Source organism: Poromitra crassiceps (assembly GCF_964638095.1).
Source record: "Poromitra crassiceps genome assembly, chromosome: 18".
In the NCBI taxonomy this organism is placed as follows: domain Eukaryota; kingdom Metazoa; phylum Chordata; class Actinopteri; order Beryciformes; family Melamphaidae; genus Poromitra; species Poromitra crassiceps.
This window is the reverse complement of record NC_139636.1, coordinates 29,118,984-29,140,420: the sequence shown is the minus strand read 5'-3', so window position 1 is coordinate 29,140,420 and position 21,437 is coordinate 29,118,984. Positions and strand designations below refer to the sequence as shown.

The 21,437-nt window shown below is 45.7% G+C and overlaps 1 protein-coding gene across 1 annotated transcript in view; it reads right to left on the bottom strand.

The window, feature by feature from the left end:
• The window catches only part of cbln1 (cerebellin 1 precursor), a gene marked incomplete at both ends in the record, with an annotated part of 27,120 nt that extends 6,912 nt beyond the window's left edge, over positions 1-20,208 (bottom strand). Inside the window, 2 exons of the mRNA XM_083655138.1 lie at positions 17,922-18,041; positions 19,951-20,208. Coding sequence (XP_083511264.1) covers positions 17,922-18,041; positions 19,951-20,208 — 378 coding nt within the window. The remainder of the gene's footprint in view (positions 1-17,921; positions 18,042-19,950) is intronic.
• Positions 20,209-21,437: the final 1,229 nt, after the last annotated feature.

Sequence of the window (21,437 nt, the reverse complement as noted above, 5' to 3'; positions counted from 1 at the left end):
CCAAATTGTAGAACGTTTGAACGATGAGCTTAGACGGCATTTTGTGAAGAAGCTCTTCTCACAGCAGAGGGTACCTCGTTATGGAAATGTGGAATATGTGTGCAGGCCAGGGGAGTGTATTTAGGGATTCTGGCCATCGCTAGAGAGAGAGTTTTTTTTCTGTTGGACAGAAAGCAAGCCTGCACTTTTCTGTTAGAACACGCGTTTCTATTTTCCAACTCCTTCGCTTCTGTGTTGAGCCACCTCTTGGCCACATTGCAGGAACCTGGTAGCGGGTGTCTCCCACAAACCCAATTACCTGCTCGCAGCTCTTAGTCTGCCATGGCTGTGACCATTCTGATTATTCAGCCATTTTGTCCGTGCTTACATGTTCTAAAGCAACGCGTGGATATCCTGAATCTTAATGGGATGTCTAAATTCAACAAATTCCAACATTCTCTCCAGCAGTGGGAGGCTGGATGATAACTCAAAGACTTACATTTATATCAGCCTATTAATTGCTGGCCTTGCCAAATGTTGGGGCTGAAGTCACTGAGAAGAGCCATTAAAAATAACTCAATCACTATTTTAATTGGTATACAATAGGGTTGCTATTGTATACGTGCCCCCAGCCCATCATCTGTTCTGGATTAGTGCTGTATGGTGATCGCCAGTGTAGAAGTTCCACTATCCTGCGTGCGTTAGGGCTGTGAATCTTCACTGGCCTCACGATTCGATTACGATTCAGAGGGCTACGATTCGATTCGATTGCTATTATCGATGCATCTCGATGCATCTTAAATCGATGCATCACTTTTCTTCCCCAATACATGATTTTTTTTTCTCACTTTCTTTTTTCTCACCGTGTGGCTACTTTTAAAATAAAAGTGCATTTGGAATTGCATTGTATTACGATCCATAATTAAAATAAACAACTGCAACATCCAAAATTATAATCCATTTTTGACATTTGCGAATCGATGCAGAATCGTGCACGTCCGCATCGCGATTAATCTTATAATCGATTATTTTTGACACCCCTAGCATGCGTGGACTGCATCCCACAATAGCACTGCATCCTACGATAGCACTGCATCCTACAATAGCACTGCATCCTACAATAGCACTGCATCCTACAATAGCACTGCATCCTAGCACTGCATCCAATGTAGCTTAGGTCCCCTGATGCAGTGGTTCTCAACGTTTTTTTACAGCAAGTACCACTTCAGAAATGATCACCATATGACAGTACGAGAGGGAGGGACCCCTGCGTACCACCAGTGGTACCCGCACCACCAGTTGAGAACCACTGCCCTAATGCATTGACTAGGGGTGTCACAATATATCGTCCCACGAAATTTCGCGATAGTAAAACGTCACGATATGTATCGTTGAGATGAAATCTCATATCGCAATTTTTTTTTTTTAATAGACAAAGAAACGTCTTTGTTTGTTGAAGTTCAATGTGTGGAAAGTAGTTCAGTTGAACAAGTCTCTGAAGAGACACATGAGAAGTTATACAGGAGAGAAACCATTCAATTGAGTTTCTGGCAAAACTGTTTACCGTACTTGACAGGAAAAACTGAAGATGCATAAAAAATAGACTAAGAAAAGTCTTGTTGTTTGAGTTTGAAGAAAAACTGAAGATGCATAATGAGAATTTATACTGCTGAGAAACCTTTTAGTTCAAAGTAAATCTAAGTGACGGTGTACAGTAACTCATTCTATTTCAAGATAAGCCTTATCTCCAATCTCATGTTTTTTCTAGTTGTTATTGTAATAACAATTTCCCACAACAGCATGTTTTGTATTTGTGCATTTCAAATAAAATACTACTTTTCCAGTCATATATATTGTCATTATTCAAGTTTTAAAAAATATTGTTAAAATCGTATCGTATCGTATCGTTATCGTGAACCCAGTATCGTGATACGTATCGTATCGTGAACTGAGTGTATCGTGACACCCCTAGCATTGACCCTACCTCAGTGCTGCAGTAATCACTGTAGCCTCTTTGCAAGCTAGCCGTCGAATAGGCATAAACCTGCACTGTGTGACAAAGCTCTCAATCAACAGGATTTTAAATTAGAATTTTAAATTCCGTTAACTCAAACTGTATTTTCTTCTAAACACCACCATAACGACACTCCACCAACCATAAATACATACAATATTAAAATATGACTAAACATAAATTCCCTGGTTTTGCCCCCTTTGTGCTCACTGACACTGAGTGCCAGCAGTTTGTTTCAGTTAACAGAGCTCTTGCACAAGCTGAGACAGCATAAAAATGTCTCCCATAAATTGGTGATTTGTTGGATTTATGCACATCTGATTTGAGTTCTCTGGCACCCAAGAGCCAAACTGAACATAGATGTGTTTTTCCCCCGGTGTTAACACATCCTTATATGTTCCAGTCAGATACTGTAAACGTACATAATTTGTGTTGTCATGCGGCCACCGATAGCAGCTAACTTCTCTCAACTATTTGCAATATTATAGTCTGGCACAAATCTAGGCGTTATGCATTTCAACAACAGTCTTCACCAGTCTTCATCAATGTTGTCCGAGGGAAAGACAGCATCATCTTGTGGCACGTTGTGAACAGAAGTGCAGATACCCGCAGCGACGATGTCCCTACTGCTGTACACTGGCTCCAGATGCAAGAAAGAACAGCCCCCTCCCCTCCGCATTCGTTCTATCTGCAAATGTCAAAGGAAGCCGACAGCGAGCAGTTTCATTATAAGAACAGACAATTGAGAAGTTCAACAAGAGCGATACTGCGCTTTGATTGCAGCACATAACTCTCTTATCACACCAGGAAATACACGTTTGTACGTGAAGAGAAGTCTGAGCAGTGAGGACACACCGTCAGGTGATCCTTCACCCTGTTACCAAGCGGTCAAGTGCGCACACACACACACACACACACACACACACACACACACACACACACACACACACACACGTCAGAAGAAGTCTGCACACCCAAGTGCTGGTTTCCCATAGTGAAGGCATCTGAGGTGCATTTTCCTACCATGGTTTAGGTCCACTCCACTCCACTGAGGGAAAGGTATTGGTAATAAGGCATGCCAGGGCTGGCCCACTCACCATGGCTGCTCTCTAGCTGCTCATGATTGCACTTATGGGAGGTATTGGAGAAGTGCCTGGGACAGCGCCTGACATCAACAAATAATGGACTTAAATAATGGTCTCAGATATATTCTGTGCTTGTAGAAGCTACACTGGCAGCTACCTTGAATTGTCGCTCCCAGCTGGATACCAGCTAGCTGCCAGCCGGCTGCCATACCAAAGAGCTGGACTTTGTGACACGATAAGGGACATTGCTTTAAAGAAACTAATGACATCTATCATTAACTTGTCCCAATTTCCCCCCGGGGATCATTAAAGTCTTTTCTGATTCTGATTCTGATTCTGATCTGGTTTATTAAGAGGTTGAATTGGTTGAAGTTGAGTTTCTGTGATCTTTGTTTCATCTGGATGATCTGTCACGGATCAGCTGTTCTGGTGAGTGGTGATGCCTCAAGAGCCTATGAAGACACTTAGGGCCAGTTTCTGGGAAAAAATCGACCATGATAATATGTGAGCATTAATAAGACAATTGAAGCCGATTTTTAAAAGTAACGCAAAAGTTACAGTGCTTTCCCTTTTAATTACTAATTACTTTTATTATGCAGTCATTTGAAAGTAATTAAATTACTTTTTGAGAGAAAACTATAACTGTAACTATTTACTAATTTGAATTGGATAGAACACTCATTGCACGTTGTAACTGTAAAAGTACAGAGCTCTGCAGGAGTGCATGACGGTTTGGCTCTCTGGGAGCCTGAGGTTTGCACCTTCTTTTTTTCGTTCTTTTTCTTTACCTTTCGTTATGAAAACCTACTTTAAAAATCATACTTCTCCAATCTACTGCAAACAATGGGAAAAAATTGAGATTGACCCACTTATTACATTTTCTTCTCGAGTCTCCTGGGTTTAACTTTTCAAGAAGTCATTTTGCAAATATTGATTTTGAAAGGGGGGGGGGGGGGGGGGGGGATGGTGAACCTTGGCAGCAGATCCCCAGAGCTGCTGATGCTCCAGTATAAAGGATGGCAGGTGAACTGTGGAGGCGTCAAGTTGAAAAGTGAAAACGCTCCACAGCCTCAAACTGAGCAGAGATGTGAGCAAGCTCCTTTCTCAAACTGTGACTGAACGGCTTTTGGCTCTTGTTGGGTCTTTGTGACAATATTGTTCAGTTAGGAAAACACAAGGAATATTCAAAATCATACGCTCACTCTTCCTCACTCACATTATGAGCACAGACAAACAATCGTCTGCAGCGCTCTGCCAAAGTGAACTGAAGGAGACTGAGCAAAGGGTTTATGGGCTAAAAATTAAACCTAGCATCTGGCTGGCAGACTGCGGAGGAGTGTGTGTGTGTGTGTGTGTGTGTGTGTGTGTGTGTGTGTGTGTGTGTGTGTGTGTGTGTGTGTGTGTGTGTGTGTGTGTGTGTGTGTGTGTGTGTGTGTGTGAGATATCACATAAAGTGTAACAATAGGAGATGTAGAGAAGAAAGATGAGAAGATTCATCACTGTTATACTGTACAGCATGTAGACACACGTGCATGCACACGCGTGTGCACACACACACACACTGACAGGAAATTATCACATTAATTTGCAGTTTCATACAGCCACAGCATTGTGACAAAACTGTTTTAACAGGTACACTTAGGATTTATTTTCCTCTTTGTGTCTGTCTATTTTAAGAATATTGACTTTTTTTTATCAAACACGTCATGAAATACCTCAATGTCTGACAATTTGACTCCAGGCTCTTTAGTCACCACTTTACTGGCCAACTCTGCTATTTTAACTAAGTTAAAACATTTCTCACATAACAGAATAAACAACGGCATGACCTGAGGTGTATTCTGTATACCATCCAGGTTGGAAGATGTGGTTTTTAGATTTGACCTTTGACACACGTTTTCAAAATGAAACTCATGAATGCATTCCTGCATTTCTGTCCATGAAATGAATGGTTACGTTCCATGAACCTGTACGGGGCTGTGTGTGTTTAAAGGTGCAAATTGAAGTAGAATATCGCTCAATTAAAAAATAATAATACATACAGTCTCGTTATTGTTGGGTCAAAATGTCAACCTCTCTCATGAACTAAGAAAAACAACCTTGTTTTTATTTGGATGTCGATGCATTTTTCAGTTGGTCTAATTGGTTTTTAAAAGCTTTCATCAGCTGAAGGCTCGTGGAATGTTCTCAACCCAAAGAAAGAGGAGCATGTGACCCCTCACCTGAAGTTAAAACATGAAAACCACCTGCAATGGAGTTACAAGGTTTTCCCCTAACAGCGATGGCATGATGTGGTTTACGGCACGTTCACACCACACGCCGAAGCAACGCTCAACCTACGCTGAAGCCACAAGTTTCATTCCGGCGTCCTTGTTAACAGGCAAAGCCGTTCACAGCAGCCGCGCGCGTGCCTTTGCTCAAGGCACGCTCAAGCGATCGTTCAGGATTCAGTCCTATTTTCCAAGCCTGAAGCCTGAAGCTGCCAGGCATGAATCCTGTCACCTGCATTGATGTGCGTGCTGATGTACCCACCATGTTCATCTGGGAACCCAGAGTCTATTTTTATTTGAAAAAATAGACTCTGGGACAGCCCTACCGTTTTGCCCGGCTTCCTGTACAGCGCGCCTCTCCTGCCACCATCACTTCCTTTTCCGCGTCTTTGCTCCACTGTTTACAGTCTAAATAGCAACTTGCACCGTGACTTCCCAGTCATTTTCCACTGTTGTAAGACGTCTTCTATGCAGTGTGTTTATACGTTAACGTTATTAGTGAATAGCCGAAACGGACGCGGAAAAGAAAAGCGGAAGTGACGGAAAAGCCACCGTCACTTCTTTTTCCACGTCCATTTCGGCAGGAAGCTGGGGAAAATGGTAGGGCTCTCCCAGAGTCTATTTTTCAAATCAAAATAGACTCTGGGTTCCCAGATTGCCACCATGCTGATGTATCCACCGCCTGCAGAACCAGACCTCCACTGTGCTTGGCTAACAAACACGGCCCACAGAGGGTGGCAGAATGGAACATGGCCTTCAATTAGTGATGCTCCCATCACCTTTTTCTGCCACTGATTCCCGATCGTCTATGAGCCATATCTGCCTGATACCGATCGTCTATGAGCCATATCTGCCTGATACCGATCGTCTGTGAGCCATATCTGCCTGATACCGATCGTCTATGAGCCATATCTGCCTGATACCGATCGTCTGTGAGCCATATCTGCCTGATACCGATCGTCTATGAGCCATATCTGCCTGATACCGATCGTCTATGAGCCATATCTGCCTGATACCGATCGTCTATGAGCCATATCTGCCTGATACCGATCGTCTATGATAGAGCCCGACCGATATATCGGTCCACCGATATTATCGGCTGATAACCGATATGTCGGTATCGGCCGATATGTTGGCCGATATGCCGATATTTTTGTATTTTGTATTTTTTAAGTTATAGACAGCATGTTGCGTGTATTAGATTTTTTTTCTTAACTCGTTATATTTTATATTTGTTCTATTTGTGTTTTTGTATTTCTAGTTATTTATAATTATTAAATTCCCAGTTCACTTTACGGTTTCATTGCAGTGATGTCATTTTGGACAATAAGGTTTATTGATAAGCTGTAAAATATCCTCCCTACATTACATATCTCAAGTCCTGTCAAGTCATATCTTTGTCAAGTGTTTGATATTTGAGGGATCATTGCAAAATAATTGTGTAATATAATGTGTATTATATAATGTAAGAATATCGGCCGATATATCGATATTACTCCCTAATATCGGTATCGGCATCGGCCTCCAAAATCCAGTATCGGCCGGGCTCTAGTCTATGAGCCATATCTGCCTGATACCGATCGTAATGCCAGTTGTTGTTGTTGTTGTTTTTTGCAGCAGTTTGTACTGTAGGCTGGATTATATGTTGTTATATGTCGTATAGCAGTGTTATAGGTCTAACAGTTTCCATTTTACATGCATTTCATCCATCAGTCCTGGTAAAAAAAAAAATCTACCTCGATATTTACGTGATCATCATGTAAACAAAAATGATGTATGCATGCATGTATTTAATTTTTTTGTACTATTATCTATTCTGTACTAAACCTGTGCCCTTTCCCTGTTTTTTACACTTTATGTATTTTATTATGTTTTTTAAATTCTGAATGGCCTTTGTATCCACCTGCCCAGGGACACCAGATGGAAAGTAGCCTATGGCTAAATCTGTTACAAAGCATCCCTTCCCCTATGGGGTTTAATGTTTTTTGTATATGTCCCTGACAAATAAACTAATAAACATAAACATAAAACCATGTGCTTCTAGGCTTCTAGGTAGCACACGCCTCAGACTCCGTGTTGCCAGATTATTTCCATACTGGAGACCTGCATAATGTATTTTTGTGCAGGGTTTGTGTGCATTAGTGCACTAGTCTTTGTGCTGGAATCTGCTGCTCTATCTGACAACCCGACCCAACGAAGATATAACTTTTAAATCTGTTTCAGTCAATGCAACTAGTGTTTAACTTCCAGAAGCGTTGTTTAGATTGTTTGGTGTATCTGATGTTATAACCAGGATAAGACGAGTAAAGACTAGCAAAACAAACTAACCGGCTGTTTCATAGCTAATGCTAGCAAGCTAACTGCATTGTAAATTCATGTTAATAGTGCTCCACGGGTCTAACGTTACTCCTGAAGGAAACAATTTGAACACATGACAACACATGACACATGACAAGGTGCTTATCGTCCTGATTGGCTGTCTGATAAACAGCTGCAAGGATGCTACAGTAGTTGCTTAAATTAATACTTGGTCTCGGAATATCGGAATTCTCTGATGTCATATTTAAGATGAAAATCGGTCGATTTCTGATCGCTGGTCGATCGATCGGAGCAATAAAAATGTGGTTTTTAATACAAGAAAATTTAGTCAAATACATTTCCTGAAGTCCCAAAAAGCTGCCTCAGCAGAGCACAGCACAGCACAGCACAGCACAGCACAGCACAGCACAGCACAGCACAGCACAGCACAGCACAGCAGGATTGTCCTTGACACAAGAACACTAACGCACAGCTAAAAGACGCACCGTCTGTCTGTTGGTCTGTCTGTGAGGCCTGGCGTCTCCCAGAATTCATTGCCTCTCTGGCCAGTTGCAGACAAAGCAACTCCGTTATTCCATCTTTCCTTCCTTCCCTCTCTCCTCTTCCTCCATTACAGAACGACGCAAAGAGATAAAGTGTTTATTTATGTCCGTGTGACTTGGCTCTCATTTCCTTGAATGGCCACAAGTATGAGATGAACACTGATATAAGGCACGAGATACTGTAGCAGCACAGGACGAGTGTGATTCTATTACTCATTCCTCATAGCTTATGTCATGCTTATCAGTTCTGTTGGAGGGATGACTTCCTCAAGGTTCAGTGGTGCTTACTGGCAACTCACTACGCTTCTCTCTGGGTACGCCTGTAGCCAGAGAGCTGTACACCTGTAAACCATGTCACTCAAACACAGCTTCTCTCTGGGTACGCCTGTAGCCAGAGAGCTGTACACCTGTAAACCATGTCACTCAAACACAGCTTCTCTCTGGGTACGCCTGTAGCCAGAGAGCTGTACACCTGTAAACCATGTCACTCAAACACAGCTTCTCTCTAGGTACGCCTGTAGCCAGAGAGCTTTACACCTGTAAACCATGTCACTCAAACACAGCTTCTCTCTGGGTACGCCTGTAGCCAGAGAGGTTTACACCTGTAAACCATGTCACTCAAACACAGCTTCTCTCTAGGTACGCCTGTAGCCAGAGAGCTTTACACCTGTAAACCATGTCACTCAAACACAGCTTCTCTCTAGGTACGCCTGTAGCCAGAGAGGTTTACACCTGTAAACCCATGTCACTCAAAGCTTCTCTCTAGGTACGCCTGTAGCCAGAGAGGTTTACACCTGTAAACCATGTCACTCAAACACATAGCTTCTCTCTAGGTACGCCTGTAGCCAGAGAGCTGTACACCTGTAAACCATGTCACTCAAACACAGCTTCTCTCTAGGTATGCCTGTAGCCAGAGAGCTGTACACCTGTAAACCATGTCACTCAAACACAGCTTCTCTCTAGGTACGCCTGTAGCCAGAGAGATTTACACCTGTAAACCCATGTCACTCAAACACAGCTTCTCTCTAGGTACGCCTGTAGCCAGAGAGGTTTACACCTGTAAACCATGTCACTCAAACACACTCTCTAGGTACGCCTGTAGCCAGAGAGCTGTACACCTGTAAACCATGTCACTCAACTCACTACGCTTCTCTCTGGGTACGCCTGTAGCACATGTATCAGAGGGAGCATTTGCTAGTCTACAACTCTCCCCAGATGGGCAGAGGTAGTTGAGCAGCAGCAGGGGGAATTGGCCAAGTACAATTGAGGAGAAGATGGGGAGAAAAAACTGTGGGGGGAAGATAACAGCCTCCATCTGAAATCAAGCTCACAAACAGCACATTTAGTCTCAGTCCTAAATATGAGCTTTTCTCTGTAGCATCTCCTCAGGTAGGGAGGAAGATGAAGACACAACCAGCAATTACTTTCAAGGGTCACTTCAATTTCAAGTTGATTTTATAGTAGTCTGAAAAGACGTAACCTGCTCCAAGGCTTTCAAAATAAAATCCACCTTCTGATTTAAAGAAGGTAAGGGGCTGTACAAGCGTGAGTATTTGAGCAGCAAAAAAATCCATTGTCAATGTGTGTGTGTGTGTGTGTGTGTGTGTGTGTGTGTGTTTGTTTGTGTGTGTGTATGTGTGCGTGCGTGCGTGCGTGCGTGCGTGCGTGCGTGCGTCTGCGTGTGTTTGTGTGTGTGTGTATGCGTGCGTATGTGTGTGCGTGTGTGCACACAAAGACAAGAGTCCTTGGTGCAGTGATCATATTTGTATTTAGCGACTGTCTTCTCTTCAATCACACTGTATTCACTGGACTGTGCTTGATGTTTAAGAATGGCTAGAGGGGCTGCAGCCGCTAGAGGGGCTGCAGCTGAACTACATTTCACAACAAAGTAAGATACTCATATTTGCTAGTTTCTAGCACTCAAAATCTTACTTTTTTCGCTTTTAATTACCACTGGGTCACTGAAGCACGTCCTCTGATGTACTGACCCAGTCACTGAAGCACATCCTCTGATGTACTGACCCAGTGGTGATTAAAAGAAAAGAATTGAGAGATTTCGAGTGCTAGAAACTAGCAAAGATTTGCCCTTGCACTTGGCATAAGATACGGCACTTGAGTTTATTTCTCCCATTGAAAGGGCACAATAAACATCACCATAACATTTCTATAAGTATGGATGGTAATTGTTTTATGCATGTTTCTGGGGCCAAGGCATTGTTTTTCTTTTCTTTTTTCTTGCATTAATGAAAAATATTTGAATCTTGAATTGTGAATGCTGGTGGGAGGGGGAATTTTTCAAACAGGATTCAGACTGAAGGCAGCCTTACATGAACTCAAATGATCACTACAGGAAAGTAACAGTGAGGAAGACTCTCTGGTCAAACATCTGTGGATGAGACAGCTCTCAGTGGCGGTTTAAAACCCCACCAGTCTCTCCAAAGAGCGCCTCGCGTTGTTGAGTATCGACTGTCACAGCAGCACCTCCTCATCTGTTTGTTTATCTGATCTGTGAGCTCAATGTTCCAAGCTGCAGGTACAAGATGTTCTCTGAAGGGAATGGCAATTTATTTATTTTTTGGTTAAATTCACACGGGGAGAAGTGGCACGTTTGGGCTGTGAACCAGTGGTTCTCAACGTGGGGTCCACCAGGGGCAATGTGAACCAGTGGTTCTCAACGTGGGGTCCACCAGGGCGTCCCCAGCAAATTGACAAAGTGTTAAACTTCAACATTATTTAATTTACAAGACGTTAACACAAGTAGAAGAATGACTAGCGGTCATAGCGGTGTTAGACGGTGGTGGGGGCACACACCCATTACATAACGTGCCCAGCGCTAACACCATTCATTATGGAGGAATAAATGAGAGAGAAAAACTCCGCCCCCTCGTGCCAGTTTCAGCGCACGCCGGGGTAAATTACAAGCGCTCCCTCTGGGCTGCAGTGTGGCTGCTCTGTTCATCATCTCTGGTTAGACCAGCAAGAAATGTTAGTTATACATGTTATGAGCACAAATGATGCCCCCCTCATACACATGTAGGTATAGATCCATAGCTAAGCATGTGTGTGTATTCTGTTGTCACTGCGGGCCATCTCTGGAAATGTGCTTTTTTTTACCACAGTTAAAAGTCGATGCTAACTTTGCATCAATGCTAGCGGGACTTACGCAGCTATCATCATTGCTTGCTTAGTGCTGCTTGCCGGGCATGTTAATCCTAGGTCAGAAAAAGTCTCCAGATTTGTCGCCAACGTGAGTTTCGTTCTTTTGAGAAAGATTGTCTCCAGGGGTGTCTGAAAAGGTGTCTCAAGTCGGATGCAGCCATGTGAGGCAGCCAGCTAACGTTACACAGCCGCTGACTGACTGGACTGTTCTACTTCTTTGGGTTTTTATGGCATTTGGCATCCTTAAATGTTGCATTACCGCCACCTACTGGGCTGACTGAACTGTGAGGACAGTTGAGGATTTATTGTAATTTTTTATACCTTTTTATACGGTGTCACCGGCAACACGGGTGTTGTCACGTGTTTATTACCCGGTGGGAAAATGTCAACACCGTGGCAAACCTATAGTCCTTGCTATGAATTGTTCAATATGAATATGTTCATATGTAAGTGGAAGCATACAGTTGCGTTCAGGCGATAGAGCAATTAAGAATACATGTCATGGTTGAGTTTGGATGCTATTCAGAATAACGGAACAGAAACACCCACATCACAGCCCCTCACCCTGAGACAGATCCCTGCACAGAGTGGGACTGATGAGAGACGGAAGAACGTGTTTATTCTTCCGCTTTGACATCTAGCCAGCATCCGCTAATCGATATTCACTCACATCTTGTCTGTGTGTCTTCCTACGCTCTCTCTCTCCAGCATGGATGCACCTTCTCGCTCTCTCTCCAGCATGGATGCACCTTCTACGCTCTCTCTCCAGCATGGCTGCACCTTCTACGCTCTCTCTCCAGCATCGCTGCACCTTCTACGCTCTCTCTCCAGCATGGCTGCACCTTCTCGCTCTCTCTCCAGCATGGCTGCACCTTCTCGCTCTCTCTCCAGCATGGCTGAACCTTCTCGCTCTCTCTCCAGCATGGCTGAACCTTCTACGCTCTCTCTCCAGCATGGCCGCACCTTCTCGCTCTCTCTCCAGCATGGCTGCACCTTCTACGCTCTCTCTCCAGCATGGCTGCACCTTCTATGCTCTCTCTCCAGCATCGCTGCACCTTCTCACTCTCTCTCTCCAGCATCGCTGCACCTTCTCGCTCTCTCTCCAGCATGGCTGCACCTTCTCGCTCTCTCTCCAGCATGGCTGCACCTTCTACGCTCTCTCTCCAGCATGGTGGCACCTTCTCGCTCTCTCTCCAGCATGGTGGCACCTTCTACGCTCTCTCTCCAGCATGGCTGCACCTTCTACGCTCTCTCTCCAGCATGGCTGCACCTTCTCGCTCTCTCTCCAGCATGGCTGCACCTTCTACGCTCTCTCTCCAGCATGGCTGTACCTTCTCACTCTCTCTCCAGCATGGATGCACCTTCTCGCTCTCTCTCCAGCATGGCTGCACCTTCTCGCTCTCTGTCCACCATCGCTGCACCTTCTCGCTCTCTCTCCAGCATGGATGCACCTTCTACGCTCTCTCTCCAGCATGGCTGAACCTTCTCGCTCTCTCTCCACCATCGCTGCACCTTCTCGCTCTCTCTCCACCATCGCTGCACCTTCTACGCTCTCTCTCCAGCATGGCTGCACCTTCTACGCTCTCTCTCCAGCATGGATGCACCTTCTACGCTCTCTCTCCACCATCGCTGCACCTTCTACGCTCTCTCTCCAGCATGGCTGAACCTTCTCGCTCTCTCTCCACCATCGCTGCACCTTCTCGCTCTCTCTCCAGCATCGCTGCACCTTCTCACTCTCTCTCCAGCATGGCTGCACCTTCTCGCTCTCTCTCCAGCATGGCTGCACCTTCTCGCTCTCTCTCCACCTGTCCTGTCCCCGTCTCTGCGTTTGAATTCTCTGTTTTGCTGAGGAAGCTTCCTCCTGTAACATCGGTGGCAGCAGTTTGAATTATCTAAATACTAAGGAAAGGTGCTTCCATGCTTCCTGACTTAGCTCCTTTAGCATAGGATGGACCAGCCTTTACTAAAGGAAAGCCCATAATGCCGTCCTGCAAGCAAAGCGACACACCGTTCGGCATGATCCGGACGATTAGCCTGACAGGCTAACACGGGAAAACACCATTTTCTCAGCATCCGAGCAACCGAGCAGGAAATGGACTTCACCGTTGAAATCAGCATGACTTGTACATGATAATCAGCTGGAAAAAACAGCTGTTTCAGTCACGCAGTGTGGTTTTGAGGCTGGCATATTCTAGTGTAGCTTACGTACCTAGCCTAGTAGAAGTGCATTCAGATTATCTTAGCACTGCGCTTGTCTTTTCCTAAGCCTTTGAATTCTTCAGCACATCTTTCCTTCTTTAGTCTCTTAGAACAGACGAGTTGGCTTCCGCAATTTTCAAATGCTTCCGCCATACCGTCTGTACTTCGTAGGGGAGAATCATGCACCAACCGGAATGGGAAGTAGAAAGGCGGGTCTTCCGCTCATTAGTCCAATCAGAATCCAATATGCCGCATTTTTCGTGGACCCACGTGTCGTGATTGGTCGGATTCTGTCGAACTTCTTTCCTGTCTGAAGATTTTTTTCCCAACTTCCTTGTGCATGTTCTGGGGGTGTAACGTACAGACTGTGTATAGCTGCATTCGCCGGATGTAGATGAGACAGTCTGTTTTAAGAGACTATTCCTTCTTGACCTCATGACGTGTTCCATCAAGGTCAATGAGGAGTGGTTAAGAATAGCAGTTAGCACATTGTGTTGTTGTTGTTGCTGTCCCCTCTATGAGCCACAGTAGCCTCTGTCTCCTGTCCCCTCTATGAGCCACAGTAGCCTCTGTCTCCTGTCCCCTCTATGAGCCACAGTAGCCTCTGTCTCTGTCCCCTCTATGAGCCACAGTAGCCTCTGTCTCCTGTCCCCTCTATGAGCCACAGTAGCCTCTGTCTCTGTCCCCTCTATGAGCCACAGTAGCCTCTGTCTCCTGTCCCCTCTATGAGCCACAGTAGCCTCTGTCTCTGTCCCCTCTATGAGCCACAGTAGCCTCTGTCTCCTGTCCCCTCTATGAGACACAGTAGCCTCTGTCTCTGTCCCCTCTATGAGCCACAGTAGCCTCTGTCTCCTGTCCCCTCTATGAGCCACAGTAGCCTCTGTCTCCTGTCCCCTCTATGAGCCACAGTAGCCTCTGTCTCTGTCCCCTCTATGAGCCACAGTAGCCTCTGTCTCCTGTCCCCTCTATGAGCCACAGTAGCCTCTGTCTCTGTCCCCTCTATGAGCCACAGTAGCCTCTGTCTCCTGTCCCCTCTATGAGCCACAGTAGCCTCTGTCTCCTGTCCCCTCTATGAGCCACAGTAGCCTCTGTCTCTGTCCCCTCTATGAGCCACAGTAGCCTCTGTCTCCTGTCCCCTCTATGAGCCACAGTAGCCTCTGTCTCCTGTCCCCTCTATGAGCCACAGTAGCCTCTGTCTCCTGTCCCCTCTATGAGCCACAGTAGCCTCTGTCTCCTGTCCCCTCTATGAGCCACAGTAGCCTCTGTCTCCTGTCCCCTCTATGAGCCACAGTAGCCTCTGTCTCCTGTCCCCTCTATGAGCCACAGTAGCCTCTGTCTCCTGTCCCCTCTATGAGCCACAGTAGCCTCTGTCTCCTGTCCCCTCTATGAGCCACAGTAGCCTCTGTCTCCTGTCCCCTCTATGAGCCACAGTAGCCTCTGTCTCCTGTCCCCTCTATGAGCCACAGTAGCCTCTGTCTCCTGTCCCCTCTATGAGCCACAGTGGCCTCTGTCTCCTGTCCCCTCTATGAGCCACAGTGGCCTCTGTCTCCTGTCCTCTCTATGAGCCACAGTAGCCTCCTCTAAGGTAATGAAACAGTGGGAGTTTTCAACACAACAGATGTGCTGGACGGCCCTGAAGACGGAGAGGAGTGGAGGGTAAACAGCACACAGTCTGGAGGCTTGGAGGAGATGAGAACTTACACCTGCTTTCTTCATGTCAGAAACATGTCACAGCGATGCTTTATTCTAGCAGCATCCACGTCTACGCTTTCAACATCTCTTTTGAATTGTTTCACAAGACATCTTCTTCACATGTCAGTGCTCACAGCATCACAGCGTGCAAGGGCTCCACTTTGACGAGAACCTTGCCGGTTGCAGAAAAGAAGTGGGACACTAACAGCAGCTTTGCCGGGCTTTATAGATTCTGTTTGCCAAAACCAGTCAGAGTCAACCGGTTATTAAAATGAATTGAAATTAGCGATCTCTCTATTTTTTCTTCTTCTTTTTTTTACTGCCAATACCATCTCGGTTATTTTCTTATTGGCAATAAAACAACATTACTGCATATGTAATAATAGTGAGGTGACGTACAATGATCACCATATTGTATGACTTTTTGTATGTAAAGTCATACACTATTGTATGTAATTAGCTCAGTGCCATGAGCCACATTTGAGTTCAACGATACGACGATGCGAGGGCTCACGTGCCGTTTTTTTTTTTTTTTTTTTATCATATTTTTATCCCCCGTTAGTGCTAATTTGTTTTATTTATTTTTTAGCGTGGTTGCTGCTCCACCCTCTGCCAATCTGGGGAGAGCCGAAACTGGCTCCATGCTTCCTCCGAGACATGGGCAGTTAGCCAGCCGCTTCTTTTCACCTGACATTGGAAGCTTCACCGGTAGGACATAGCACGTGGGAGGATCACGCTATTCCAACGAGTTCCCTTTCCTCCGAACAGGCGCCCTTAACGACCAGAGGAGGCACCACATCAGCAACCAGGATATTGCATGTTTTGGTGTGGGGTTCCTATATGAAGGAAACCCCCGGGAGGCACGGGGAGAACATGCAAACTCCACACAGAAAGGCCCTTTTGATGACCCCACCCGGGCGGCGGGCACTCGAGGACATGCGGACGGGCACTCACTCCTTCAGCGCTCACAGCGTCCCAGGTGGGAATCGAACCCAGGACCTTCTAGCTGTGAGGCGACAGTGCTTACCACTGCACCACCATGCCCCCCCTCCCCCTCACGTGTCGTGTTTGACATGGCGTTCCCCTCTCGTAACGCCCGCCCTCGTCGTCGTTGTTGTTGTTGTTGTTGTTGTTGTTTTTACCACTGCTGCCATCATGCTCATTAATTCAAGCCTCCACTAATAAAGTGTAAGTAGCATAACATAATGCCAAAGCTCCAGGGAGCTCCACAGCACAATTACACAACAGTTTCATTAGCCAAAGATACACTGTTATTAACGCCGCGCGGCTCTGAACGCCTCGTTGTGTTGCATGTTAAATGTTGTTTAAAACGAGGTGACGTCTAATCAAGTGTTTTCGATCACTCGGTGCATAAGAGACTGCATCTGAGGCGCAGTGACAACGGCTGTTTGTAGGATGAAAGGATGTACAACGCTGTCGGCAGGCTGTGTGTGCGTGTGCGCGCGCGTGTGTGCACAAGTGTGTGTGTGTGCGCACACGCGCGTGCGTGTGTGTGTGTGTGTGTGTGTGTGTGTGTGTGTGTGCGCGAGAGAGACACAGAAAGAGAGAGACAGAGAAACCATTCCTTCGATGTCTCTATCAGCTAAATATGACTTGCAAGTCAGATATTAGTTACTGTAGCTGCGTTTCACCAATTCAATTCAACATTTATTTAGTGCCAAATACTGAAAAGATGCTCTTACTATAAGCGCTTTGTACAATGGTCCAAAAAGAAAAAACGTATTATATTAGTTTGCCTAACACATAAAATAACACACACTCAGATGTCATGTGTGACATATGGCTACAGACTTGACGTGTGAGGGTGGCATTTTTTCCGGTGTATCAAAAGTGAAGTTAGTTTGAGTTTGGGAAGTTGTTAAGAGGAATGAGGTTAGTGGGACAATATTTACCAGCAGACAGACAGAAGACAGAAGAGAGATAAGAAGGAAATTGTTCTAGTTTCTTTCCGGGGTTCAAATGACATTCTGTGTTTGCTCGGCAGCCAATAACAATTCCTCTGTACAAAACGGACTTCATGTATCAATCTTTCGAAGGCATCTAAAAAATCTCACTTTATCTGCTCCTCTGTTCATGTGGTGAAGCCAGAAATGTGTCTGGTGTGACAGAGAGAGCGAGAGAGAGACAGAGAGAGGTAGAGAGAGAGAGAGAGAGAGAGAGAGAGAGAGACAGTGAGAGGTAGAGAGAGAGAGAGAGAGAGAGAGAGAGAGAGAGGCAGAGTGAGAGAGAGACACAGAGAGAGGCAGAGACAGAGAAGACAGCGGTTGCTGTCCGTGGTGCTGAACAGAAAGCTGTTGGAGCCACTACTCTCTCCTCGTGCTAAGCAAAGCCCCGCCTCCTGCCTCCGGCTGCACGCGCTCAGTTGGGCTCTGGATGCGTATTGATTAATTATGATTGGGCCGGCGGGCGGTGGGCTTTCATCTACTGAGGCCTCCCTCCCTCGCTCGTCGTCTCCCGGGAAACACGTCTCCAACATCTCCAAAACCACTTCCAGTACTGATGAGGAGATCCTACTTTTACCAAGGGGACGCAGCGTTGGGGAGCCCTGTGGTCTGGTGCATGTGTGAGCCCATACACCCCCCCCCCCCTACACACACACACACACACACACACACACACACACACACACACACACGCTGACCTGTATGGTTTGGCGGTTGTAGACTTTCACCACGTGGAAGTTAAAACTGTAAATCCCTTTGCGTGGCGAGATGAAATTACTCCTCTCCTCGTCAAAATTCTTCCCGACGTTGACTAGGATCTGTAGGAGAGAGAGGGACAGCAGAGAGGTCACAGCAAGAAAGAAAGAAAGAAAGAAAGAAAGAAAGAAAGAAAGAAAGAAAGAAAGAAAGAAAGAAAGAAAGAAAGAAAGAAAAGGAGAGACATTAAAGAAATCCCCTTCATATATCATAAATGCGTGATGTCTTTTACAGGCTTGTCTCTTTTACATTCGCGAACAATTTACCCTCATTCTCAGAGGTGTTGTGTACTTTTTGGGGGCATTTCTAGTAATAGTGGAATTAAAATGCCCGTTGTGTTGCTGCTGCATGGAGAACCCCGGCGTCGCCCTGCGGCCCGCAGACGCCTCTTTGAGAACCACCCATGTAGACGAGAGAAATAACCCTCGACTTTCACTCAGGACTTTCTACCGATCAGAACTTCCAAACTTGACAGGGAACGAGAAGGAACTTCATCAATCTTTCCAATGCATTTTCCAATTATGCATTTCTGCAGCCAAATGTCTGGTTTTATGGCTGGAGGAGAACCACGGCGTGTAATTGAACGGCAATTTCAGGGGGAATTAACCTTTAGCGGGACGCGGCTAGGACATCACCCTCGTGACCCGCCGTTACTAAATTATTTGGCGAGCTGTCAGTTCCCATATCCCGTATTGTCAGCTCAAAAAGTGGAAATATTCAAAAGCCTTGCTCGAGCAGGCTGTAGTACATCCCCCGCACTTTGGAAATGTATCATCTATATTTAAAAAAAGGAATTGTTCCCAAGAAACATTTCGATTCATTTCTGTTCCATTCTCAGCATCTGGAACGGGAGCAGCTCTCCGTTATCCGCGAGACCGTTGCCATGCAGGACATACTGCCACGCTGTAGATTCAATGTTTAATTTAGCCTAGATTCAGGGGTTTAGATTTTTTTCTTCTCGATTATTAGATGACCTATAGGCTATACCTTTAGACCAGTTCTATTATATAAGCCATGTTTTAAATATTAGGCTACGTCCATGGCCGTTGATTTGGCACTGCAGTGGGTCCAAATTTGATCTGGATGGACACCAGAACAGAACTCTATTTGGAGCCACATCTTGAACTCACATCAGACATTTCAACATAACTACTCTACTCCACTTTAAGTGTCCCCACAAATAATGCTTAGTGGTCGACTGTATTAGATTCAACGGCACAATAAGACCAGGCTACACCCTTTAGGTAGGATATATATATATATACACAGTATAGCATATATATATATATATATATATATATATATATATATATATATATATATATATATATATATATATATATATATATATATGCTATTATTTCAGTTTGAGTTGACCACAGCCTATTTGATATTTTACAGTCCCATCTAACAGTGAGAAGAAAAATCAGCGGGGCTTCCACCCACACCTTAGAAAGCAACGAGATACGTGCCACACATCACACACACGCACACACACACACACACACACACACACACACACACACACACACACACACACACACACACACACACACACACACACACACACGCACGCGCGCAGGGAATTATCACATTAATTGACAGATTCATACAGCCACATTGTGAAGAAACTGTTTTAACAGGTACACTTGCCTATTCATTTTCCTCTTTGTGCAGACTTTGTGTCTGCTGCTCACTAAGACTTAAATAATTATTTCACTTTGGAATCATATTAAGTAGACTCTTTTTTTTTTATATAGGCTAATACAACGACAGAACTGTTCATGTGGACGTAGACGTCTCAGATCTTGGCGAACAAAGTTATATGATTGTTTTTTCACCCGACGGTAATATAACAGCGCAAACCAGACAAAATAGATTAGAATATGAAAACAATATAGAATGGAATATATTGAAAATAGAATAGAATAGAATAGAATAGAATAGAATATAACTTCCCCTGGCTCCTACCTGGTCGAAGTAGATGACCATGGTGCGGTTGCTCATCTCGGAGGGCTCGTGGTTGGTGTTGCGCACGGCGCTGAACGCCACCTTGGCGCTGCCGGAGCGCACGGAGATGCCGAGCGCCGTGCCGGTGGGGTCCGCGGTGGGGTTGGAGTCGCACACCACGAGGCACTTCCCCTCCAGCACGATGGGTTCCGTCTCGTTCTGAGCGCGAGCCGGTGCCGCCGCGAGCCACACGGCGCTCAGCAGGCAGAACGTCAACATGACGGAACCGAACAGAACAGAACAGAACAGAACAGAACGGTGCGGACTCGTCTGCACACTTCAAAGCACGTTACTCCCGTTAAAACAGAACCAAAGTACCTAAAGGTAGGAGGAGTTTCCCGTTTTTTTTACCCCCTTAAAACCCTTACAAGATCTTTAAAAAGAAGGGGGTTTTAACAACTACAGGTGCCACTCCGTCTTCTTGGACTTGATAGCAGCGGTTTGGTCTCTTTCTTCAAGGGGAAACCAGACCGTTTTCTCTCCTTTTTTAGGAAAATCCGTTGATAACGCTCTCTTATCTCCAGTCGTTTCCCCCACTTATCTCACAAGTCTCACTTCTCAACGGCCTCTGTCACTTGGAAACGGAATGAGCGCGCGGTGCGGAGGGGCCCTGGTCCAGTCGCGAGGCAGTAGAACTCATAGCGCGCGCGGGGGAGCTCCTTCCGTTTGCGCTCTCGCTCGCTCTCTCTCTCGCTCGCTCGCTCTCTCTCTCTCTCTCTCTCTCTCTCTCTCTCTCTCTCTCTCTCTCTCTCTCTCTCTCTATCTCGCTCTCTCTCTCTGTCTGTGTGTCTCTCGCACGCGTGAATTATTGATATGTGAGATATGAGTTTCACACACAAAAGGCTTGGGAGGAGCGCGAGTGCACGATGCTCCCGCCCTGCTCGTTTTTTTCATTAGCCCACTGGTTCTTTTTTCTTTTCTCTTTTTTTCCAACAGACCCCTCCTCCCTCAGGTAACGGAGACCCATCACCGGCTTAGCGCGCGCCAGGCATCCTTCCGAGCCCGCCCCCACCACACTCCAACACATATCTCTCTCTCTCTCTCTCTCTCTCTCTCTCTCTCTCTCTCTCTCTCCTCCTCCCTCCCTCTCTCTATATCTATCTATCTATCTATCTCTACTGTAGGCCCATCTCTGTCTCTATCTCCATCTCTCGCCTGCCCCTCCCTCCCTCCCTCTCACACACATTCTCACTCTGCTCCCCCTCCCTCTCTCTCCAAAACACACACATTCAGCACCATGGACAGCAACCCATCTCTCTCTCTCTCTCTCTCTCTCTCTCTCTCTACTGTAGGCATCTCTGTCTCTATCCTTCCCAAACATACAGATTCAGCATGGACAGCAACACCTCTCTTCCCTCCCCCCTCTCTCTTTCTCTCTCTCTCTCTCTCTCTCTCTCTCTCTCTCTCTCTCTCACACACACACACACACACACACACACACACACACA